The sequence below is a fragment of the Notamacropus eugenii genome, chromosome 6 (assembly GCF_028372415.1).
Source record: "Notamacropus eugenii isolate mMacEug1 chromosome 6, mMacEug1.pri_v2, whole genome shotgun sequence".
NCBI lineage: Eukaryota > Metazoa > Chordata > Mammalia > Diprotodontia > Macropodidae > Notamacropus > Notamacropus eugenii.
Genome location: NC_092877.1, coordinates 60,772,295 through 60,799,608, shown reverse-complemented (window position 1 = coordinate 60,799,608; position 27,314 = coordinate 60,772,295). Strand labels below are relative to the sequence as shown.

Sequence of the window (27,314 nt, the reverse complement as noted above, 5' to 3'; positions counted from 1 at the left end):
CATGAAAAAATGCTCTAAATCACTTTTGATTAGAGAGATGCAAATCAAAACAACTCTGAGGTACCACATCACACCTATAAAATTGGCAAACATGACAGAACAAGAAAATGATAAATGCTGGAGAGCATGTGGGAGGGTTGGAACACTAATTCATTGTTGGTGGAGCTGCGAGCGCATCCAACCATTCTGGAGAGCAATTTGGAACTATGCCCAAAGGGCTACAAAAATGTGCATACCCTTTGACCCAGCAATATTGCTACTAGTACTGTATCCCCAAGAGATCATAAAAATGGGAAAGGGTCCCACATGTATAAAAATATTTATAGCAGCACTCTTTGTAGTTGCCAAAAACTGGAAGTCAAGGGGATGTCCATCAATTGGGGAATGGCTGAATAAATTATGGTATATGAATGTAATGGAGTACTATTGTGCCATAAGAAATGATGAACAAGAAGACTTCAGAGAGGCCTGGAAGGACTTATATGACCTGATGCTGAGTGAAAGGAGCAGAACCAGGAGAACTTTGTGCACAGCAACGACCACAGTGTGCGAGAGTTTTTTCTGGTAGACTTGGAATTTTGTAATAACGCAAGAACTTCTTAAAAAAAATAAAATAAAATCCCAGTGGTGGTTCTCTAAGGCAAAATGCCTTCCACACTCAGAGAAAGAAATATGGAAGTCATTCGCAGAATGTAGCAGATCATGTTTGTGTATGTGTATGTCTTTGTGTATCATGTTTTGATTTGTTATATGATTTCTTCCATTTATTTTAGTCCGACTACATAGCATGACTATAGTGAAAATGTACTCAATAGGAAAGTATATGTAGAACCTATACAGAATTGTATGCTGTCGTGGGGAGGGAGGGGGGTAGTGGGGGGTAGGTGTGGGGGGGATAAAATCTCAATTGTATGGCAGTGATTGTTAAACATTAAAAAATAATTAAAAAAAAATAAAGAAAATAAATGAAGGGACACTTCTTTCTTCTCCCTCTATTAAAATGGTAGCATTTTACCATCATCCAGCTCCTTCAATTGCTCAATAAGATTTTCCTTCCTAGGTTCATCTTCACTCATGTTTGAATTTCAAGGTTTCTACTCAGTTCAGGTGTTTTCAAAGAAGTTTTCTATTACATTAAATTTTCTTTTTTTTACCTCTTTGGGATTATGCTCAGCATTCCAGCATAAATTATTTTTCCTTTTAAGCCTATAATGTTTGCCTTTCAGTATATTGTATTCCAAGATCTCTTCTTGTTTATGGTAGAAGTTGCCAAATCTTATGTAATTCTGATTGGTTGCTTGCTTCTTGAACACTTTCTGCTGCTTGCAATGCATTTTTTTTTCTCTGATGTGGTAGCTCTGGATTTGGGGTATAATAATTCTGGAAATTTTCATTTTGAGGTATCTTACAGGAAGTTACTATTGGGTTCTTTATATTTTACTTTGCCCTCTGTTTCTAATAAATCTGGATAATTTTCATATATTATTTCATAAAATTAGTATCCAGGTTTTTTAAATCATAATTTTCTGAGAGTGCAATGATTTGGGGAGGTGGGGGGGAAGGGGTTGAGGCAATCAGGGTTAAGTGACTTACCCAGGGTCACACAGCTACTACATGTCAAGTGTCTGAGGCCACATTTGAACTCAAGTCCTCCTGACTCCAGGGCTGGTTCTCTGCTGTGTCACCTAGCTGCCCGCAGTCCAGTGATTCTGAAATTTGATTTCCATATTCTTAAAGCTGGTCTTCTTGTCCCAGCTCAGTTGTTTCTGATAACAGATAATCTCTCATTTCCTTCTGTTTTTTTCTGTCTTTTAACAAATTATGCACTGATATTTCTAGTTGTCTTGTGGAGTCACTGATTTTTCATACGGTCCATTCTAATTTTCAAGGAGCCTCTTACTTGGTCAAGGTTTGTCATTTTGTAGTCTTAGTTATTTGTTCTCCTTGTAATTCCTTCCTCTAGAGATTTTATTTCATTTTGTTTCTCTTTACGTCTTTCAGCTAGTCATGTAGTCCTTTGAATCTCTGCTTGCAATTGTCCTGGAGTTACTTTCTCCATCTAGGTTGAATTTTTTAGTATATCTGGATTTATAAAAAATATTTATAATGGCTAATGTCTTCTGTTTACTCATATTTCCACACTCAATTCTTGAACTGAGAATTTGTTCCAGGTTTATACTCCTTTCCCTGATATGCTTTTTGGGAGGGATATATTTCCTGTTCTGACTTTCAACTCCCAGGATTTGTATGTGCTAAGATCTCTGTTTGAGGATTTCTCAAGGAAATCCTTTGTTTTTGTATCTGTGCCTCTGGATATAGAGCCTTGCAGGTTACAGCTATCTCTGACCATTCTTTGGAAGCTTCTGTGTCTTGTTGGCTTTTTTGGCTAACCCCCTTTCCTATAGCCCATAAGTTTCTAGCTAATTGTGTTTGTGTGTGTGTGTGTGTGTGTGTGTGTGTGTGCAGGTCTAATATGGATGAATCTATTTACTACAATTTCTCAGATTGGATTTATTATCATTTTTCTGTCTGATACTTATTTTTAGGTTATTTTTTTTCCAGGAACAGTCACATGAAAAATATGCTCTATGTCTCTATGTAGGCAGTCATTTTAGTAAGAAATCACCAAATTATAATATATCAGACTTATTAGGATTGGACAAGTCAGATCAGAGAGTGATATTTGAAATCCAGAAGAAGAGAGGCACTGTGAAAGAGCTGCGCACACACACACACACACACACACACACACACACACACACACACACCAAAACAGTTAGGTCTAACTTAATATTTGTTTAATCTTGGTCAAGTCACTTAACCTTTTGGCTCTTTCTTTACAATATGGATAATAGTGTTTGAATTACCAACTTCCTATGGGGTATTATTTTTTTAACTACTTTTCTATGCTTTGTAATGCTATAGGAACATGAAGTATAATTTTTAATCCCCATGTATTTTTAAGATAATTCAACTTCTAAGGCAGATAGTTTTTCCCCCCCAATTCAGTCTAGTTACTTTCCCCAACTTTATCTTTTAAGTGCCTTTGGAGCTTTCTCATACAATGCTTTCGGGTGCTGAGATGATTAAGTCCAAATGAGGTAGTTTCCTTATAATTTCTGGTGACTGTTTCACTAGAGACACATGAACAGAGTCATTTCAGTTTAAATCTGCTTGTTACACTCACACTGATTTCATCAGAAATTTGAATGTTTCCCTTGATTATGTTCTTATTTGCTGAAGGTCTAGTTGAATATAGTGACTGCCATGTTTAACTAGACCCTTCCTTTAAGGTACAATCACTTTTACTATATGTGATGTTGTTCAGAGCTCACCACTTTTATCGCCTTGTAAGGAAGAATTAATAATTTCTATATGTGGGGCTTTTTATTGTCTTTTTTCTCTCAGCCTTCATATATTCCAACATAATCATCACTAACCTCAGTCTTTCATTTGGTTGCAAATACTTTTTGTATTTATATAAATTTACATAAAGGGAATAAAAAATTTTTATTTATATAAATTTATACTTATATAAATTTATATGAAGAATATCAATTATAGAGATTACTAAGTTCCTTTGATCCTGTCAATTGGTTAGTTATTAAAGGTCAATAGACACATATTCCACATATTCACACATTAAGCGTACTGACAGTTAAAATAATATTTGTATATGGTCTTAAAAATGCTATAATCCTTAATATGCACAATAAATATTAATTGATTCATATAGCTGCTATTTCTGATGAACAGTTCTGATGACAAAAAGTCCTTTGCTCCAATACCTTTGATGCTTTCCATCATCTATGGAATAAAGATACAAACTCTTCAGCCTGATATTCAAATCCCTCCACATACTGCCTCCAAGTTACCTTTCCAGCTTATTTCATACTTCTTCCCCTCAAATAATCTATCCATTTTATACCATCTAAAACTCATCCTAGTTTGGTATATCTGCTTATTCCATCCCCTATGCCTGCAACCAATATCACTTTCTTCAAGCCTCAATCTTTCCAGACCCAAATGAAGTGATATTATTTGTATGAAGCTTTTGATAATCCCACTCTATCCCATACACTGAGCTTCCAACTTTATTACAGCTCCTAATCTTTCTTACCAGAATATATCTCCCTCCATAGCTAAGTCAATTTCTTAACCACCTTTTTCTCTCACAGAGAGTCTGTGGTAATCACTCCCATTTCTACAAGACTTTCCTCATAATGACTTGATCTTGTAAAGCTGGAATAATTTAGCGAATGCTAATAACATGATGATATGTAGAATGCAAAGAAACAATTAAGACAATGGCTTTTTAAGTTCAATAGCATAACTAGTTAGTAACAGCAGAATACAGAAGGAAATAATTGAAAGGGAAGTCCTGTTCAAAAAAACTGTGAAAATGCATGTCTGGGAGTCAACCAATGCAAGCAAGATCTAGTGATACAATTACAAATCAATATTTAACGAAATAAAGAATTACTTAGATAACTAGAAGGATATTCAGTGCTAATGGTTGGATTGCACCAATATAATAACAATAATTATAATGTTTTAATGTTAATGACAACAATAATTGTGACATAAGGAAGTCCAAGAGGAATAAATCTATAGTTAGAATAAACCTATCAGGATATCTAGCCCAATGAGGTCAAACTAAAATAGAAACAGGTCACAAAAGCATACATAAGGATCCCTGTGGGCCATCTATTAGCTTAGAAAAACACATATTAATATTATCTATGCTATATTGTATTTTATTTATTTTATTAAATATTTCTCAATTATATTTCAATCTGATTTCAGGTCATTCAGACATATTATGGGCAATAGTCTGACACCTCTCATTTTGCAGATGAGGAAACTGAGGCCCAGAAATGGAAAGGAATATGTCTGAGCTTATACAAATCTTTAAATGGCAGGTATGAAATTTGAAACCAGATCCTTTGACTCCAGAACCAGTGATCTTCCTATTGTTTCACATTTCTAAAGGTTCTGACTGATGATCTCTAAGCACCCATGGAGTTCTAAATCCTTGTTGAATTGGACTGAACTTGAGCTTACAATAGATGGCCCACTTTCAGGTCATATTTGTGTGTTTTAGAGAAAGTTGCAACTTCAAGTCATTAGGAAACTTTGCTCAACTCCAATTTTCTTCTGCTCACATTCTTATAACATCTCTTAAAGAGAAGAAAGGGGAGGTTCAGCACTCATCAATTAAGTCAGCAAGTGAAAACCTGAAGTGAAGGTCTTCCCATCTGGCAGGTATTACTTATACTAAAAACTTCATTTTTTATGTGGTAGTATGTCACTGTGTCCTCTCCATCTTTCCAATTGGGAGAGATGAAAAAATTAAAATGTCCCTTCCAAATCCAAGTCTTCCGACCTAGATCTTGAGACTATCCCACACTCTCCTTTCTGGATGTTAATAAGGAAGTTAATTAGATTCCATGTAATCCTCATCCTGATCTCTGGCATGCCTGCTTCATTGGAATGATGCCAAAGAACTATTTCTCGATTCTCTGCAAACCCTTTCAGAGACACCAATAATGGATTTCTCAGAAGCAAGTCTGTTATTAATCATTACCAGTAGTTCTCTAGATTGTATCTTCAAGTTTGCCACCCTATTTAGGGTGGTCAATGGTTCTTTTCTAACTTGCATTTCATGGCTACAAACCCCTGTCAACACCATATGACTTCTTCCCTGAGTTGTGCCTGCTTAATGCAGCTGACTTACTGATTATTTAAAAAAATATTTTACTGTGCAGGTGCTATGTATCCATAACCACTCAGGTTTCTGTGGTGCTTTACATTTCATAAAGTTCTTTCCTCATGATACCTTTACCAGCTAGGCAGTATAGGTGTTATGAATGTATTTTATAGATGAAGAAAATCAAGGCCCAGAGAAATTAAGTGATTTAGAGGCAGCTGGGTGATGCAGTGGTTAGATATCTGGGTATGAAGTCAGGAAGACCTGAATTGTAGTGGTGGGACTCTGAGCAAGTCACACAACCTCAGTTTCCTCAGTTATAAAATGGGGATAATAATTACATATACCTCCTAGTGTTGCTGTGAGGATCAACTAGGATAATTGAAAACACTTGGAACAGTACCTGGCATATAGTAGGAGCTTAATAAATGTTTATTCTCACCCCCTCCCTCTTAAATCAGAGTATTTTGACATTGTCTTTGTCTTTGTTTTGTATGTCATATATTCTTTTGGCCATTTGCTGAAGCCTATGGACGCCTTCTCCCAAAGACCTTTTAAAACATACAAAATAAGAAGCGTTGGATTGAAAAGGAGCGCAATTATTTTGGAATACATTTTTCAAACTTTTTTTTTCAAAAATCAAGTTCATGAACTGTAGTTTAATAGCCATGTGTCATCACTAGCATCTGAGGTTTTCTTTACTTTATCTGAAATGCCTAGGTCAGATGTCGCAGAACCTAGCAGTCTACAATGATGAGTCCCTTGATTTTTTTCCCTGTTGAAAAAGTCACATGTTTCTGTAAGAAAGATCCCCTACTGTAAAACTCGCCAACAGAATCTGCTTAAACGACGAGGTACATGATATGAGCCTTTGATCTTAATCATGTCTCATCTGCATAGTCAAAGGTAGTTTCTATGGAATGTGGAACTGATTTCAGTTGGGGGCTCGGTGAGTTCACCGTTACTGATGCCTCGACAGTTGGAAAGTGGCAATTACCTGTTAGTGTTGGGAGGAAAAGACTGACAAGTTGATGCATAATTCCCCATTGTCTCTATGCTCCATCTTCGTTAAGTGCAGAAACCATTATTTTTAACTTTGCATTTCAAAATGAAGATTCCTAGAAAAAGCAATCAAAGGTTTAAAGGTGATACTGGGCACAGAGACTTTTTTTTTTCTGCAGTGAAATCAGCACTTGTATACCAATCAAAGAAAGGACTTCTCTATGCCCATTTCTTTATGATAATGTTTGTTTTTTGAATATCCTTTGGCTGACTGGATTGTTTCCCTATATTGTAGTGTTATACTATACTGAATCTTACTTTACTCATTTGTATAATAGAGGTAATAATACTTCTGCCTACCTGATATTATTAGCATCCAATGGGATAAGTGATATAAAATTTGGGGTAAAACAAATAATTAATACATTATTGTGTGTTAGATGGAGCAGCTAGGTGATGCAGTTGTTGGAGTGCCAGACCTAGAGTCAAGAAGACACATCATCATGAGTTCACATCCAGCTTGACATTTTCTAGCTGTATGACCCTGGGCAAGTCATTTAATCTTGTTTACCTCAGTTTCCTCATCTATAAAATGAATGGGAAAAGGAAATAATAAACCACTCCAGTATTTTTGCCAAGAGAACTCTAAATGGAGTCCTGAAGAGTCATACATGACCAAAACAACTGAACAACAAAATGTATTTTATGTGTAAAAATGGCAGCAGGGCATAGTCTATATAATCAGATGACCTTAGAGTCAGGAAGACTTAACTTCTAAGTCTTACCTCTGATGGCTGTTGGCTTTGGGGTCCTTGCCAAGTCACTCTGCTCACGTTAGAACAGATGTAACCAGAGTTGGTAAAAGGGAGTTGTTCCCTATATCATTTGGGGTCGTAGGTGTGATACCCTCTGAAAAAATGAGTGAAGTTAATTCATAATTGTATCATTTAAGCCCTAGAACAATCCTGTATGGTGAGCTGCTCAAATTTTGACATTCTCATTTAACAAATGGGGAAAATGAGACTCAAGGAGTTTAAATTATGCCCAATGTTATACAGCTGGTGAAGGTCAGAGCTACTCTTGGAACACAGGTTCAAATGCCCTTCGCAGTCTACCACACTGCTTTGAAACAAAAATAGCTTATAAACTGGTAACCCTATGTGGCTTGTAAAAATTTTCCTTGCAAATGCCAATGAGGGTGATAGTATATTGTGATACTACTTTTACAGATGAGGAAACCAAGGCTTTGGAAGATGAAGTTACTTTCCCAGGCCAAATACCTAATAAATGAGAAGTTTTGATTCCAAGTCCAGTGTTTTTTATTTGTTTGTTTTTCACTATGGCACATTTACTTTGAAAGGCAATCTGGTCTCCTATGATCTGTCCTTGGCTTGTGTTGCGTGTGTGTGTGTCATACACATATACATGTATGTAGGCATATACATACATATACATGTGTATATGCTTAAATAAATTTTAGACTAGATTGACGTTAACATTAATAATATTAATATTGACATCACATTTAAATATATTAGAATTATATTTTACAACGTTAACCAATTATTTCAGTAACAATAAATGACTTGCTTACAAAATTTGCAAATAAAATGAAGCCAAGAGGGAAAGCTAATCCATTAGATGAGAGAGCCAGGAACTAGAAAAATTTTTTAACAGATTATAATGACAGGCTGAATTTAATAGTATGAAATTTAATAAAAACAAATGTAAAATCCAGCATGAGTTTAAATAGTATGGCATTGTGCCAATATGATGACATCCTCCAAACTAAGGTTTTATAGCCAATGCAATGTTTCTCTGCCCTCTCAGGAGGTGGAGGGCATGGGTTTTATTATACCCAACAGACAGGTTTCTTTTCTGTATGTCAGCCAAACAATGATCAGACCCAGATGTGGCATTGTTAACATTCATTTGTGTTTCTGCATTTTTAGGGCATGTCCACATAACTGACTTTAACATCGCCACTGTAATAAAAGGAGCAGAAAAAGCCTCATCTATGGCTGGAACGAAGCCCTACATGGGTAAGTTTTATGATGGATTAGGAAAAAAAAACTTTAAGATATAGTAGGTGCTTAATAAATGGTTATTGATTGACTGGCCAAGAGAGATCTTTACTTAAGTTTTAGAACATAGAACGTTAGATCAGAAAGGAAGCTTAAAACACAGAATATTAGACCTGGCAGGTACCCTAAAATATACAATTAGAAGAGACCTTTTTGTCTGCCTGTTTCAGTTTTGTCTGACTTTTTGTGACTTCACTTGGGTTTCCTTGGCAGAGATAAAACTAGATTGGTTTGCCATTTCCTTCTTCCATTCATTTTAGAGAGGAGGAAACCGAGATAAACACGGTTAAATGACTTGTCCGGAGTCATATAGCCAGTAAGTAGCTGAAGTTAGATCTGTACTCAGGAAAATAAATCTTTCTGATTCCACACCCAGCATTCTATCCACTATACTACTTAGCTGCCCATTAGAAGAAGCCTTAGAGATGATCAATTTTCAGCCTTTCATTTTTAACAGGATTAGGGATTAGTTAAGGACTAGATCTTTGACTTCCGTGGGAACTATAGGAAGAGATAACTCCTTCTACCAAAGCAGTCTTAAAAAGCCACCCAAAGCACTGGGAGGTGACTTGTCCAAGGTCACACAGCCAGCATATGTCAGAGGACACACTTGAATCCAGCTTTTGCTCACTATTTGGAACTTATCCAGTTGTTCAACAAACATTGCACTATCTGCAATGGACTATACTATGCTCTATCTTGAAAACTGTCTTAAGAATCAGTTTATAATACACAGACAGCTGTATTATTTTTTTTAAACATTATATATATATTTCAAGGGAGTTGTCCAGCTCTACATGCATGCAAAATCATTGTGTTAACCAAATGTCAAAGATGTTTGGAGATCAGGATATGTAGAGAATCATGACATTTTTCACTTTGTATATTGACCACAAAAATAGTAGCTCACATTTTAATAACATTTTGCTCCCAAAAGTGCTATCAAGTATCCCCATTTTACATATGAGGAAACTGAGCTTTAAAGCAATAAAAGTCTTGTCCATAGTTCCCTAACTAGTAAGTGCTAGAGTTGGAATTTGAAGCCAGGTACTTTGACTCTAAGGTTTATGATTTTTTCTTCACTCCCCGAGGCTTTATTATAGTTTGAGATTTCTGTAATAGAATTATTTTTTTTTTAAATCAGGACTCAGGTCATGAAAATGGATTCCCACCCTTCTACCAAATAACTTTCCAAATCCCAACCAATTAAGGGAAGTTTTATATATATATGTGTGTATATATATATATATATATATATATATACACATATATATAATTATCATTTTATCTTAAATTTTATCTTTAAAATTAAACCTTAAATTTAAAATTTATCTTAAAATTATTTTCTGTTTGAATATTGATAGTAGATCAAACATGCCCATACAATTACTTCTCTCCCTTTATTCGTAAATTAAATAGACCTTAGAATGCAGAACACAGAATGACAAAGCTGGAAGGGATCTTTATGGGCAGCTTTTCTCCAAGACATCAAATTATCTTTTGTTTTATGTAATCAATATATTCCTCATAAATATGAAATTATGAAAAAACAGTTCTTGTTTCTTTTTCCAATAATTTATTGGATATATCTTGTATTCAAGGAAGTATGGCAAAATAGCTAGGGAGTCAGTTTTTATGTCAGGAAGACCTGGGTTTAAATACTACCTGGGATACATATTAAATGTGACCACGGACAAATAATTCAACTTCTCTCTGCTGTGAGGAAGTGAAGTTTATAGCTATAACTATAGTTTTTAAGACTATACATTATCAGAAGACTGTAAAAAGATTACAAGACTATAAACTATGGAAATTGCCAATCTACGTTAGTGGAGAAGGAATTTGTGCACTGGGGAGTTCTTTACAACATCACAAATACAGACCAAAAGTTAATTTCATTTGTTTTCCCTACCCCTCTTCTCTCTTCCTCACTCCCTCCTTCCCTCTTCTCTTCCCCCTTCTTTCTGTATGTGTTCTCAATTGAATTATGAAATTTTCTTAATTTTGAACTATAAATGTCAATAAAATTAATCTTTAGAAGCATTAAATCCCTAGTATGTGCAGGGTAGAAAGTTAGGTTTATGATAGATTATGTCGCTAAATATAAGTAAAATAATGTTAACTATATATAGTATCATAACTCTCCATACTCCCTAAAAGGGGGCTATCACAACTTCCATACAGTAGTATTTTTAAAAAAAAAGATTTTCAGAATATTTGAGAAAAGAGCAGTGTTTTGAAATAAAATGCACTTTTATTATTTTGACATACTTTGTAATTGAGACAACAGTTAAGATATGTCATCAAATAAATTCTGACCAGATTATCTTTCATGAAAAGATAAGAATCTTTATTCTGTTGTTGGTGTTATTCAGTTTTTTCAGGTCTGTCCAACTCCTTTTGACCCCATCTGGGGTTTTCTTGGCAAAGATACTGGAGTGGTTTGCTGTTTCCTTCTCCAGCTCATTTTTCAGATGAGGAAACTGAGGCAAATTTAAATGACTTGCCCAAGGTCACATAGCCAGTAAGTTTCTGAGGCTGGATCTGAACCCAGGAAGATGAGTTTTCCTGATTCCATGTCCCATACTCTATCCACTGTCCCACCTATCTACTAGTATAATCTTTATTAGTTTCCATACAAATGTGCAGCAGAACTGATTATGAGGTCTTCAGAATAATTTGTACCTTATTTAGCTAAAAATTCTCTCTCAAATCTTTTGACTTTTAATAGAGCTAAAGATAAAGTTTGTGAGCCTCAAGGTTTTTTAATATATTCACCAGATCCTAGGACTTTGGAGCTAGAAGGACCTTGAAGGTCATGTAGTTCAAGGCCTGCCTATGGCATGAATTGCCTCTGTGACAATTCTGAAAAGTCACCATCCAGTCTCTTCTCGGACACATCTGATGATAGAAAAGTCACTTTCTCCCTAGACAGCCCATTTTATCACTGGATGGTTCTCTTAGGAAATTCTTCATCTTGGACTAACTTCCAACTCTTTGACTTCCTTCCATCTATTCTGGTTTTGCCCTCTGGAGCTTTAGAGAACAGTATGGCAGCCCTCCAAAATTTGAAAAGTATTATCATGTCTCCCTTAAGCTTTCTCTTCTCTGGGCTACACATTCCCAGTTCCTTCTCATGAGCTTCATGTGACATGGTTCTTTAGTTCCTTCACTGTTCTGGGTTATCACAAGCTTGGTTCTACGATACCATACCTAGTTCATTGATGCATTTGATCATCCAACAAGCCTCTTTTGAGATTATGAATTTCTCCAATGAGTTCCAATCCCTAGTCATAATTCACTGCTTCAAAAACTCTTGCCAGAGCCATGGAAGTCAGAGATAAGCAAGGAGCATGCCCCATTGCTCTTAACCTTTGGAATAATTTATATTATATTACTTCTCAGTTCTGTTAATGTGAATTCTGTTATCACAAGCTAACATATTAATTTGGATCAAATAAAACTTCTGCATTGGTCAGATAAGTCCCCTCCTTGCTAGGGAACTAAAGATAGTGAATAGCAATGGAAAATCTGTTTTGTTTTTGTTGATAATCATGGCTTGGCTGTTTACCATTAGGGATCCTTACTGTACTGCAAGAGAAACTAGAGCAATAGTTTAATCACTTAATCAGTAAATAAAGAAGGTGCTGCCCTTAATGAGGTCCAATGCAAGTGCAGAAATATAATGATACAAAAATATGAGAAAATTAATTCATGCTAAATGTACCAGATTAAACAAATTGGTAATAAAGACCTGTGGAAGCTTTGGAAATGAATTCGATATTTTGAGAAGCTACCCGTCAGTTTCAAAAGCACCAGTCTAATGCCAGATATTTTATTTGTTGAAATTGATTAACTTAAATAGGAATAGTTTCTAAACAAATATGGTCATTGGATCATGGTTCAAGGTGAGATTTCATCTTATTATTTCTTTTGGGAATACTGCCAAACTTTTCTGGTCAAGAAATGGGCTGATCTTTTCTTGCCATCCCCATACCAGCTCTGATAGAATAACAGAGGCATACATTTATAGAAAAATTCTCATCTCAAAGGATTCCAACAATTTTTTATGCTCCTGGAACAATGAACCTTATTTAAGGGTCAAAAATCATGAATTTTGCTGAGGGAGGAAGTGTGACATAGTACAAATGTCCCCGGACATGGTGTCAAAAGATGCCACTAGTGTGGATAACACCTCAACCTAAATCTTTCTGGAAATTGTCTTGTCCTTCCCCTCTGCCCCCACCACATACATCTGCAATCCATTCTTCTTATAACTGCCCAGTTGGTAGTCTTTATAGCACAGATCAGACCATGTCATTCTGCCTTCAAACACACTTCAAAGACTCCTTATTCCCTCTAAGATAAGACAACAACAACAATAACTATATTAATAAAGCTGGCATTTATATGTCACTTTAAAGCATACAAAATATGGTATCTCCCATGATCTTCACAACAACCCTGGGAGGTAGATGCTATTATTATGGGGAAACTGAGCCTGAGAGATGATAAGTGATTTGTCCAGAGTTACACAACTAAGTAAATGTCTGAGGCAGGACTTGAAGTCAGGTCTCACTCCAAGTCCAGAATTCTCTCCACCATGCTGCCTAGCACTCCTCTGTCCACCCTTTCCAATGTTGTTCCAGCTTACCTGTCAGACTCATAATCACATTATTCCTCTCACACTGTCAGTGTTCTAGTCATACTTCCTCTACCTCCTGTTTCCCATTTGCAACATTTAATCTCCAGCTTCCATATTTCTGCAAGGTTATGCCTGGAAAGCTTTATCTCTTAATCTCCAAATCTAGGAATCCCTAGATCGCTTTGAGGCTAAACTCAAGTGCACTCCTAGAGCCTGACATGTAGCAGGCATTTAATAAAAGGAATATTGAATTCAGTAGACGTGAGTCACTCAATGACCTAGAGATCTTTTGGTGTACTATCCATCTGTGACCTTTCCCCTTTGCTATGTGGACAGTCGTTTTCTTTTTTCTGGTTGTGTTTACCCTGAATGATGTCGTTACTAGGAAGAAGTTTCTATTTCTTTCTTTCTTTGTTTTTTCTTTCTTTCTTTTCTTCTTTTTTTTCCTTCTTTCTTTCTTTATCTCTTTTTCTTCCTTCCTTCCTTCCTTCCTTCCTTCCTTCCTTCCTTCCTTCCTTCCTTCCTTCCTTCCTTCCTTTCTTTCTTTCCTTCCACTAGGAAGTTTCTTTTCTTTTAACAAAAAGTTTCTTTTTCTTTCTTTCTTGCTAGCAAGAACTTTTCAAACCTGCTTAAAACCGTGTGTATCTTTTATAATAATGATAATAATAATAACTGGCATTTGTATATTGCTTGAAGGTTTGCAAAGCACTTTACAATTATCTCTTTTTATCCTCTCAGCAATTCTGGGAGGTAGGTGTGATTATTACCTCCATTTTACAGATAAGGGAAGGAAGGCTAAGAGAGATTAAGTGATTGTCCTATCACACATCTAGTATCTAAGGTTGGATTTGATCTCAGATCTTCCTGTCTCTAAGGCCAAAACATTCTATCCACTGCCTTTCTTTAAACTTTGGTTCACCTGCATTACCCAGCACTATTTTATGTTAATCAGGTAAATAAATTAAAATTGTTTTGGAAAGACACAATCTTAGGGATAGTAAAGTACACCAAGGTGTGTCCCCTGCTCACGGGAAGTTTATAATTGAATAGGAGAGAGAAAACATGAACACAGATAATGCAGTGTATGAAAAGGGCCAAATGAAAGTTGGAGACAGTAAATACCATAGACAATAAGAAAAGGATCTCCTTGTAGGTTTTAGGGAGCAGGAGAGATTTCTTTGTGAAGGGGAGATTTACTTTGATTCTTGGAAATTGGGGAGGAAGGATGAGAAGGTCATTCAGGGTCAAGTGCAGAGAGGTAGGAACTCACAAAGCATGTTGAAGAAAATTGAGCATGTAACTTGACTAGAATGGAGGATGAGGGAGAGATAAGTTTAGAAAGGTACTCTTGAGGCCAGATTAATGAGAACATTGAATGCCAGTCAGAAGAAGTTTCAGATCCTAGGATCATGCCAGAGTTGAAGGAAAGTTATACAAGAGAAATCTTCAAAGAAACTTGGGAAGACCTACGTGAACTGATGCAGAACTAAGTGAATAGAGCCGGCGGAACTATTTGTACAGTAACAACATTAAAACAAATTTATACAGTAACAACAACAAAGACAAATAACTTTGAAAGACTTAAGATCTTTGAATAATATGAGAACTGATAATGAACCTGCTAGCGAGGTGATGTGTCCAAGCCTAGACACTGTCAATGTGAGAATTTGTCTTGCTGGACTATGTGTATTTATTTTTTTAAAAAAGCTGTTTTCTTTTTGTTTGGAACTGATGGAAGTGAGATGGGAGAGAGAAGGAATAAATGCTTATTAAATGAAAATGTAATATTTATTTTAAATATTTTATACACATAACATAATAAAGTATTAGAAAAGAGGACCTTAAAAATAGGATATAACATGACTGGGCTAGAAAGGACCTTAAAATACAGAATATTAAAGCTAGAAAAAATATAGTCAGTGTCCTTATATGGCAGAATATGTGGGGAGGGGATCAGGGAGGCAGATGAGGAGAAGAAAATAAGATGTAAAAAGACTGGAAAAGTAGGAGGAGGTCAGATTATGAAGGGATTTAAAAGTCAAACAGAGGATTTTATATTTGATCCTGGAGGCAAAAGGGAATTACCAGAATTTATTGAATGAGAGGGAAGGGTTATAGTAATACAATCAAACCTGCATTTTAGGACATTCAGTTTGACAGTTGTCTGGAGAATGGATCAGAGAGGGGAGAGACTTGATGTGGGGAGACTGACCAGCAGTCTAATGACAGTTCAGGTATGAGGTGATGAGGACCTACAACAGTGTGGTTGCAGAGTCAAATGAGAGAAGGGGTCACATAAAAGAGAAATTATGAAGGTACAAACAATAGGACTTGCTCACTGATTGGCTGCTGAGAATTCCTCTGCCTCCTCCCTCCTCTGCCACCCTGGGGCTGGGGCTCGACCACTTTACTCTCTCACAATGGTCCCACAGGATTTTTCCACTGACCTTCCAATTTGTCCTCAGTGTTTTGGTATCATGAAGTCTGGGAACTGTCCCAGGTACAAGAGATTCAGTCCCTCCAAGGCCTGCTCAGGTCCCCTCTATGCCTGCATAGCCCACACTAAACTGTACTCTGTTCCCAATGTGGCGTGATAGACACTTCCTGGTAACCTTCCAGGCTGTCTTGGGCTAGAGATTTGCTTCACTCCATCATTGCCCTTCACCCCTTCCACCCCCCATTCAGGGAACCACATTGGTATGTCTGGGAGAACTAGTTGACTAAATCACTCATTCTGTCTCATCACTTACTGCTAGGTGGGGCCAGTGGATAGAGCACTGATCCTGGAGTCAGGAAGACGTGAGTTGAAATGTGACTTCTGACATTTGCTATGTGATCCCAAACAGGTCACTTTCTACTTTTTGCCTCTGTTTCCTTAACTGTTAAATGGAGCCAATACTAATAGCATCTATCTCCCAGGTTTGTTGTGAAAATCAATAAAATAATATCTGAAAAATGTTCAACACATGAACATGTTAAACTGCTACTGTTAAGCCATTTCAGTCATGTCCAACTCTTTGTGAGCCCCTTTGGGGTTTTCTTGGCAAGGATACTAGAGGCATTTGCCATTCTCTTTTCCAGCTGAAATAGATGATGCAACTGAGATAAGCAGGGTTAAATGACTTGCCCAGGGTCACACAGCTAGTGTCTGAGGCCCAACTTGAACCCAATGAAGATGACTCTTCCTGATGCCAAGCCCAGAGCTCTATCCACTGTGCCACCAAGCTGCCCCTGGGTGTTTTATAAGTACTTAACAAATGCTTGCTTCCTTGTTTACTTAAAGAGATATCAAAATTCTATTCAGTATCATTCATTGAACAACCACTGATACAATTTTTCCAATACACAGGGAAATGTGGTAAGATCAGCTTTACACATAGGCAAAGTAGGCATTTACCTATATACAGTGACTTAAGGAACACCAAAAAGAGTCCTCATTTTCTTCACAAAATACTTTCCTTCCTGTAAGTTACCCAAGTGTTTTATACCATTGGGAATTAATGAATTAGGGGGAAAAACATATTCCTCTTTCCTGAGAAAGTCTATAATGGGGCATATCTATAATACCCTTGGGAATGAATGAATTAGAAATACATATTATAAACCTGTTTCCTAAAACCATTACTGATGCCATTGACCATAGACTGATGAAGACAATCTGTTAAGATTTAAAGGAGATGCTGTGTGTCTCTGGCATCGAGACTAAAGATGTTACAGATCCTAGGAGTATTGACACTAGGAATTCATGCCTTTTGGGATAATGGATTATCCCTCATTCAAAGGCAAATGTAGCCTTAGAGAAGATATATGTAAGTGAATGCTCATCTGTCTTTAATCCATTAGGGAGAATTACTCTCCTAGATCTTTAATGCAAATGAAACCAAATCTATTGAAATATAGTAATAATAATTAATGCAGTAACAAAAACAAGATCACAAACACCAGAATTAGAACTCTTGTAATATGAAAGATTTCTTCTTTTCTCAGGCATGGTGTCTCTTAGGTCATTTTTGTGGGTGTTTACTTGTTTTCAGTCATGTCTGACTCTTCACGACCTCATTTGGGATTTTCTTGGCAGAGATACTGGGGTGGTTTGCCATTTTCTTCTCCAGTTCATTTAGCAGATGAGAAATGGAGGCAAATGGGGTTAACCAACTTGTCCATGGTCACATAGCTTGTAAGTGTCTGAGGTCAGATTTGAACTCAGGAAGATGAGTGTTCATGACTTCAGGCTTTGCACTCTATCCACTGAGCCATAAGGCCCTTAAATTTGACAGATTGGATAGGGCTGAGTAGGTAGACTCAAACAGTTCCAATTTCAAGGGCAATGGAAACCACCTTCTGGCAGGTACTGAATAAAATTCCACGTGCTATAAATGGCACCCGAATCACAGAGGCAGCACCAGACCCTGCCCTGTTCTGTAGATATACAAAGATATGGACCATGTCAGAGTTTCTGGAGGTCTGAAAACATCCAAGCAGAAACTTAGCTCCTGACTGAGCTTGTATTTTTCTTGTATCCTCTTCTTTTGCATGTAGTTACTTACATGTTGATAATGTATTCATATATTCAATTCATCATATTAATCAGCCCTGGTGTGGAGGTTAACAAAACTTTTCAAGGGCTCTGGGGGCTTCACATGATCCTTTATCTGGGACACTTACAAAAATTGCACGTTCCATCTGTTATTTTAATTAATAAAAATCTGGCTCTATGCAAATATCTTTCCCTGGGTTGTCTGGAGAGTTTGCCCTCTGGGAGTTTATCCACCAAATCATTAACTGAGCTGGTGCATTTAATATTCTGTGAACTGTGGGGCCTTTGAGCTGAAGAGCTCAAGTGACTGAAATCCACAAATCTGTCATTTGACACTCAGTATTCACTTGGCTGGGTGTAGGAAGATGCAGATTTGTAGAGAAAAATATTCACATTTACACACACTATCTTAACATCTTATCTTGTGGCATATGAAATAGTGATTTTAACATCTCAGTCCTCTTCTTCATAGGATTTTGATACTGTAAGACACTTAGACCCAAGAGATTAGAGAAGGGGAAAAGACAGGTGAAAATGACTGACCCACGGGACGGTCATTTACTTTCTTCTATGATCTATGCTTTTCTGGTTTTTCTTCTTTGTTTCCTTCACAGGCTAGTTCTTCTCTTTCCAGTCCCTGATTTTTGCCATTCTCTAAGATCTTGTCTTTGTTCCTTTTATAGTCTTTCAAATAATAAAACAAACAAGCATTTATTAAATGTCAGTTCCATGCCAAGCAGTATGATAGGAATAGGGGATAAAAAGACAAATGCAGAACTAGTCCTGCCCTCAAAGAACTTACGGCATATAGATGTATTTGGTATAGTCAATATATAGCCATACACACACACACACACACACACACATATATGTTATATATATATATATAATATGTACATATACATAGTGTACACACATATGTGTATGTGTATATACATATATGTATGTATATATTTATATATATATACATAATAGAAACAAGCAAACCAAATTCACTGTGTCTTCCTACAATCTGTATAAGATTGAGTCATCATCATCATCATCATCGCCATTATTATCATTATTATTCATCTCAGCGTTGGAAGGCACCTCTGACGTCATCTAGCTCAGTCTGCACCCAAGAAGAAATGCCTTTCTAAAATATTCCCGACAATTTCTCAGTCAAAATCTGTACAAAGGTCACCAGTCTTGGCTAACTCACTAGCACTTGAGTTGTCAACAAGAATTTATTAATCACTTACTGTGTGCTGTGCACTGTACTAGACTCTACGGATACAAATACAAAGAAAGCAAGACAGTCCTTGGCCTCAAGGAGCTTATATTCTAATGGAAGAAGGACACATATAAAATGAAACTGAAAGTAGGGGGAAGACAAAAGTACCTAGCACATGTCAGTGCCATGATAGAGAAAGTATGAGCATAGAAGGGCAGCCTGGAGCAGAAGGAAGACATGACTGGCCTGGTCCTTAAGATGGAGGTTCTTATAGGAACTGACCTCTCAAAGGGAGAAGCTGTAGGGACAGTGGGATGCATCCAATGTATGAAGTCCAAAAGTAGAGTGATTTTCCAGGGTGATGTGGCTTTGGGGGGCATCGTAGAGGAAATCTGGGAAGATTCAGGAGTGCAGCCTCAAGAGAAATTAGGGCAGATCATTCCACTTTTGAATAGTTTTAATTGTTAGGAAGTGCTTTCCTTATGCCAATAGTAAGTTTGCTTCTCTGCATTTGCCATCCATTGCTTTTACTTCTCCCTTTTTTGGGCCAAGTAACATGAGTCTAGTCCTTCCATTTTATGACCTTGCAGATAGCTGATGTCTCATCGCATGACCCCCTTCTCACTGAGACCTTTATTCTTGAAGTCCCGTGGTCCCAGTTCCTCCAACCAATCCTGGCCTAGCGTGTTTTTGAACTTCCTCATCATTTGGGTCCTATTCTCCCTCGTGTTCTCCTACATATGAATTGGAGTTGAATAACAGTCCAATGTAAAATCATGGTGACCATAGATTTAAAGTTGGAAGTGAAACCAAGAATAATAAAAACTAGGTGTTGGATGGAGCTTTACAGTTTTCAAATATGCCAAAGATGCACATGGTCAAATGTCCAGGCCCTATTTTCTCTGACATAGGCTTGAAATTGTCAACATGAATTGCTTTATGCTTTACCTGCTATGTGTAGCATAATTATTGTTTTCTCCACATGAGAATGTTATCAGTGATTTATCTAATGTTACATGACTTAGCAGATAGGTAGGTGGTATATTTATTGTTATCTCCATGTGAGGGCAAGTATAACTAACTTAAAATCACACAATTTAGGATCCTAGATTTAGAACTGCACATGAACTTAGAGGTTCTCTAATCCAATCTCCTCATTTAATAATAAGTTAAGAAAATAATCAGATAATCTAATTATCAGATAATAAAACTGAGGCAAAAAAAGGTAAATGGCTTGTCTAAGGTGACATAGGTAGTAAATTGCACAACCTTGGAGTTGAAATTCAAGTCCTTTTCATTTCAGTTCCAGAGTTCTTTCCACATCTGGTAACAGGCCCAGCCCTTGGAATTCCTCTGACAACAAATCTAGTGTTCTTTCTACTATACCACAGAGACAAAAAACAAAATTAGCACAACCCTGTGAAGGAAGACCTGGGTTCCAGTCTTTGCCCTACCACTTGCAGGCCTTGGGTAAATCAATTAAGACCCTATTTTCTCCATTTGTAAAATGAGGGTATTATCATCCTCCCATTCAGACTTGAAATGGAGATGTCATCCTTGACCTCTCACTTTTCCACTTCCCATAACTAGTCAATTGCCAAGTCCTGTTATTTCTACCTTTGTAACATTTCTCATATATGCCCCCTCCTCTTTTCTGACATTGCCACCATCTTAGTACAGGCCTTTATAACCCCACACCTGGACTATTGAAGTAGATTTCTGCTGGTTCTCTCATCTTAAATCCTCCTCCTCCCACTCCAGTCTACTTTCCACTTAACTGTTAAATTGATCTCTTTTAAGGGCCAGTAGAACCATATCACTCCGCTATTCAGTAATCAGTAAGGCACCCTATAACCTCTGGATAAAATTATAACCCTCTGTTTGGCTATTAAAGCCTTCTATAACAACTTTTTTCTGCCTTTCTGGCATTTTTACCACCACCCCCCCCTTTCACAACACACATATTCTGCAGTCCTGTAACACTGACTTCCTTGCTGTTCCTCAAGCATAATCGTCTATCCACTGACTGACTATTTTCACAGGCTCTCCCCATTCTTAGAACTCTCTCCCTCTTCATCTCTGCCTCCTGAATTCCTTGACTTCCTTCAAGCCTCAGCTAAGATCCCACCTTCTGCAAAAAGCCTATCTTAGCCCTACTTAATGTTAATGCCCTCCCTTAAAATTATCTCCAATTTTATCCTTTATTTAACTTAATTATACATTCTTGTTTGCATGTTGCCCATTGAAATGTGGGCTTCTTGGGAGCAGGGACTGTCTTTTGCCTTTATATTTCCTGTACTTAGCACCATGCATGGAACATGGAAGGCACTTAATAAATGTTTATCAATGGACTGACTGGTTTTCTTCCCATTTAGAGAATCTGTCTCCAAGCTGTTACTACTAAGTGGCTTCTGAGCTACTGAAGGTCTCAGAAAGATGCAGCAGAACTTAAACTTGTAAAGGAACATTATGCCTTTCTTTCTATCCCCAGTGTTTAGCACAGTGACTGAAAAATAGTGCACTGATTGACTGAGGAAGGAATGAGATCATCTCTAAAGTCCTACCTCCCAGTCTCTATGTACTATGATCTAGGACATTGCCCCACTTGAATATCCTGTATGCAAAAGTATTTTCTGCCCCCTTTCCCATTCCAGCATACTTGGATTGATGACATTTATTGCAGTATTCATATTCAAGAATAACACAAACCCAGTAGCATTTCAAATCCAACCTACAGCTGAAGGATTTCAGGCTCCGCGGGTCTAGTCACTAAACAGTATTTTGAACCCAGTCACAGCAATCCCAGCCTTCAGTCATATTCTGAGAGCTAAATCAGGAAGCTTATAATGATCATCATTAGTGGGCTTGCTGTTTATTTTTTTTTGAACAGTAAAGAAATATTCTCAATTTGGCAGTGTTTAGCGCAATACATATAGTCCAACCAAGTTCATGTTGACATTTCCAAGGCGGGGGTGGGGGGATGGAAGGGAATTTGCTTTCTTTAATTTTACACTCCACATCAATGCATTTCTGAATAACTGATTACATGCCACCCCTTGGGCTTAATTCTTGCTTTCTATTTAAAACCTGTGCTGGCAGAATTACTCAACTACTCATGGCAATGTTTGGGACGACTTGAGAATTGATATTGGCATACCACTGGGCAGATGATGGCAGAGCTATGAGGGTTTCCACTGAGTTTGTACATAAGCAGCCAAGTTGGAGAGAACAGAAGTCCAAATCAACTTCCACCTGCCTTTTTAAAATTATTATTAAATGGAGCTTTTGGTGAAATCTGTGAAGGTAGTACAATGTAGGCTCCTCCAAGGCAGGGGCCAATTCATTTGTGTTTGTATATCCCCTAGAACTTAGCACAAAGTCAGTGCTTAATAAAGAGCTATTGAACAGTCTTATTATATGAAGAACAATTGTACTGGCCTCCAGGAGATACAGAACCTCAGGTGTGGAGAGAGGTCTAGGTCAGAGGAAGAAGGGTTCTGGTACTATGCCAATTACTGTGATCCAGCTTTCTCTCCAGATCCTAGTAGATTAACTAGTGGCCTGGTTTCCATTGCCTTCCTCTAGCCTGGAGACCCTCCATGAAATGGTTGTGAATTAAAGTTGGTCTGAGAGAATTCTGTTACTTAAATATCCATTGAGTGTCCCACATTTCTCAAAATGTGGGTGACTCAGAAAGTAGAGCACATGATCTCTGTTCAGATGCACAAGACATCTTGCAGAATGGAAGACCTAGGTCCAATTTTATTATGAACATTTACTAGTGGTAAAATGTTGGGCAAGTCATTTCATCTCTCTAGAGTTTCTTCAGCTGTAAAGTTGGAACAATAATTCTTGTACTGTATACACCCATAGAGTTGCTAACGGTGGGTGCTTTGTAAACTTTTAAAGGGAAATTGAAGTGTGAGTTCTCATTTTTATTCTCTGAACTTTGGTAGTATAGGAAGAAATATAGTTTAATTTCCCCTGGATCCACTATGATATAGACTTATAGGGAGGCAAAGATGGAAGGGACTTTAGAACATAGAAAGTTAGAGCTAAAAGAGGAACTTTAGAACAGATTTGAAGTGCCTTTGGAACACAGAATGTCATAACAGGAAGGAATTTTAGTAGAGAGAATTTAATAGCTTGAAGGTGCCTTAGAAGAGAGAATATTAGAACTTGAAGAGATATAAGAGAACAAATAACTGAATCTCTTAATTTTACAGAGGAGGAAATTGAGACAGAGTTCTGTGTACAATATCACATGACTTGTAATGGTCAGACCTAGAACTATAACTGTTCTCCTGACTCCCGAAGCAATGCAACCAGTTTGCAGCATATAACACTTTCTCCCAAAAGAAAACTGAAGCTAATTAAAATTCCTCAAATATTTCATTATGGATTTCTATGACATAGCATTGATTATAACCTTTTGTTTAAGAAGGAGGCAATGGAAATAGTGTTGGGTTTGGTGACCTGGTTTCAGACCCCAGCTCTGTCTCGTACTACCAGTGTGACTGTGGGCAAGTTACTTCCCATCACAAGGCCTGTTTCCCAATCTGGCAAATGATAGGATTGGACTAAATGACCTCCAAGTCCCCTTAGAGTTCTAAATCTATGATTCCATGGAGTTAATTTCACTTTTTCTTACTCACGCCTCATCAGTATCCTCAGTTGTTTCTGGGGTAAACAACTCTCAAAGTTTCCCTTTAAAGATGACTTAGAATCCCAGAAAATTCTTCATTTTTCACAGTTTCACTGATTTGTTTGGAATCCACCACAATCTTCCTCCTCATTTTCAGCTTCCTTCTATATGTTGTTCTCCCCTCCCCTCATTAAATTACAAACTCCTTGAAGGTAGAAACTGTCTTTCTTATTCCTATTTACATCCCCAGTGCTTAACACAGTGCCTGACACATAGTAGGCACTTAATAAACATTTATTGTATTACATTACTATTAATTTTTCTTGAACACCGTGAACAAGATGCTAATATTAGTATTACCTTAGTCATGGGCAGAGATCCAAATGAACTAATAACAAAATATGATTAAAGGGTCTTAGAATCCTCAGATCTATTTTATCAAGCCCCAACCTCACTCCTAAATAACAGTCTTATCTTAAAATGTCTATTGGACATTTCAACCTGGATGACCCATAGACACATTAAACTCAATGTATTTATTACTAACTCATTATCTTTCCTCCCAATACATCTCCTCTTCTGAACTTCCCCATTACTATCAAGGGCACTGCCATCTTCCCAGTCACCCAGACACCCAACTAGAGTCATCTTCATCTCCTCATTAGTTCTCATCTACTATATCCATTCAATTTTCAAGTCCTATTATTCCTAGCTTTGTAACATCTTTTTATATGCACTCTTCTTTTATTCTCTTCTGATGCCACCACCCCTCTAATATAGGCTCTCTTCACCTCACTCACAGCCTATTTATTATGATTGCCTTTTGTTTTCTTCCCTGCTTCAAAGTTTCTACCCACTCCAATCCATCCTCCATTCAGCTGTCAAAGTGATCTTCCTAAAACACAGGTCTGGCCATATTCCCCCTCCATCCACACTCAATAAAGTCTAGTAACTCTCTGTCACTTCCAGGATCAAGTATAAAAACCTTCTGTTTAGCATTCAAAGACATTCATGCGTTGCAGCCTCCTACATTCCAGTGGTCTTACAAATTACTTCTTCAAGCAAACACTACTGTGGGAGGACAGGTCAAAGGAGAGAATGGAATAAATGGAGGGCAGGACAGGACAGAGGGAAACGTAGTTAGTCTTTCACAACATAACTGTTATTGAAGTGTTTTGCATGACTACACATGTATGACCTATATTGAACTGCTTGCTTTCTCAATGAGGGTGGGTGGGGAAGGAGGAAGGGAGAGAATATGGAACTCAAAACTTTAATAATGAATGTTAAAAATTGTTTTAGCATGCAGCTGGGAAATAAGAGGTATAGACAATGGGGTATAGAAATCCATTTTGCCCTACAGGAAAATACAGGGGAAGGAAATTGAAGAGGGGGGGTAATAGAAGGGAGAACAGAGGAAGAGATAGATGGAGTGCATACTGTCCTGGGGTGGGGGCGTGGAGAGAAAATTTTGAATTCAAGTTCTTGTGGTAGTGAATATTGAGAACTGAAAAATAAATTATAAATATTTTAAAATTACTTCTTTCCATGCACTCTGCAATCTAGCAATCTAGTGATGTTGCTCCCATAAGACACTCCATCTCCCATCTTCAGGCATATTCACCTATTATTCCCTCATACCTAGAATTCTCTGCTTTCTCATCTCCACTTCCTGACTTCCTTTGAGTCCCAGCTAAAATTTCATCATCTACAAGAAGCCTGTCCTGACTCCTCTCAATTCCAGTGCCTTTCTTCTTTTGATTATCTCCAGTTGTCCTGTATATATCTTATTTGTCTATCACTGTTATTTTTTTGCATGTTGTCTCCCCCATTAGTGTCCTCCTTGAAAACAGATAATTTTTTAAAAAATTCTTTCTACCCCTTAAGCATTTAACACATTAATAATTGCTTGTTGGGTGACTCATTCAGAATCTTACGCTCCTCTAGTCTTGTTCTATATAGGCAGCAGCTGGTCATCAAGCCTTTGTGTGAAGACTTCAAGTAAGGGGCACCCACTACCCCTGAAAGTGTCCCCTTTATTCCATAATGCTTGTTTATCACATTCTATGTGTAAAGTGTTGATATTGAAGGTACAAAGAAAGAATAATAACAATGTCATCTTTTCTCATAAAACCCATTAGAATCACCAGTTTTCAGGAAGGATGACTTAGACACCATCTAGCACTCTCACGGAAACTGAATTTAGACATTTCTAATCACAACATTCTATGGCTGTACAATTATGATTTTGGCTTCTATGACAAAAACAGGATGGAATCACGTCTGCAAATTAGTCAGAGGTGATATGTATTTCATGAAATATTCCTGGAAATTGAAGCCTAAAATGTAGCTAATTAGCTTAAGAGGAATAACTTGGTATAAAAGTGATAGCATTAGTCTGAGGAGACTGGTTCTATTCTTGGATAAGCCACTAACTATCTGTATGTGACTTTAGATTTGTAATTTGACTTCTCAGGGCTTTAGATGAACCAATCTGTTAAATGAGTGGGCTGAATTTGATCATTTCTAAGATCCCTAGCAATTTCCCCTCCCATCTCCCCCTCTTCCCTTGCCTTCTCCTCCCTTCTATCCCTCCTCCCCCATCCAAACTCAGAGAGGTTTTGTCATTATGCCCACCGAAGGCAGTAGCAGCAGGATTTAGTTGCAGATTGGATAGGTCATGATGAAGAGGAAAGAATCAAAGATGAAAGCAGTAGAAATATTTGTATCAAGGACCCCATTCTTTTAGGTGGAACACAACTCTGAACTTAGCATTCAAACAAAATTGCAAATTGGGATTTGATTTAAAAATTACATTTTGCTTCATACAACAGGCAGGGATTGGACTTATGATTTCTCTGGTAAGGGGAGCTCATGTGTGAGGAAACTCTTCCTGCAACTTGTAGACAATGAGTTTCCAGGGCACTAAGAGGTGAAGGGACCTGCTTAGGATTACAAAACCAGTTTGTGTCAGAGGAGGGCCTGAGTCCCAGCTCTTCTTGTATGAGAAACCATCACTTTGTCCATGATGCCACCCACCCCACACAAACTAGAGAGAAATACATCTGCCAGGACTATGTAAAATGACTGTGATGGTTTATATCTCCTTTGCTCTTTTCTCTTCGGTAGCTCCAGAAGTATTCCAGGTGTTTATGGATGGAGGTCCAGGGTACTCCTACCCTGTAGATTGGTGGTCCCTGGGAGTTACAGCTTATGAATTATTACGTGGTTGGGTAAGGAATATTTGCTATTTCCTAGTGAATGTGAGGTGTGAGTTTAGAAGCAGTTGAAGGTAACCTGTAAAATAAAAGTGTAATCCCAGTAATAAGCACAAGACCTTGTACAGTCAGTGCTTAATAAATGTTTCTTTCTTCTGTACATGTTGTGTAGCTAAATCAGAGAAGAGTCCTGAGTTCAAGTGCTGGCTCTGCCTCTTACAGAGAAAGGCAGCAAGGTATAGAGGATAGAACATAGCACT

The 27,314-nt window shown here is 37.4% G+C and overlaps 1 protein-coding gene across 1 annotated transcript in view; it reads left to right on the top strand.

The window, feature by feature from the left end:
- STK32B (serine/threonine kinase 32B) overlaps positions 1-27,314 on the top strand; it is a 367,871-nt gene that overhangs the window by 298,011 nt on the left and 42,546 nt on the right. The window contains exons 6-7 of the mRNA XM_072620203.1: positions 8,665-8,754; positions 26,966-27,069. Of these exons, the coding sequence (XP_072476304.1) occupies positions 8,665-8,754; positions 26,966-27,069 (194 nt within the window). The remainder of the gene's footprint in view (positions 1-8,664; positions 8,755-26,965; positions 27,070-27,314) is intronic.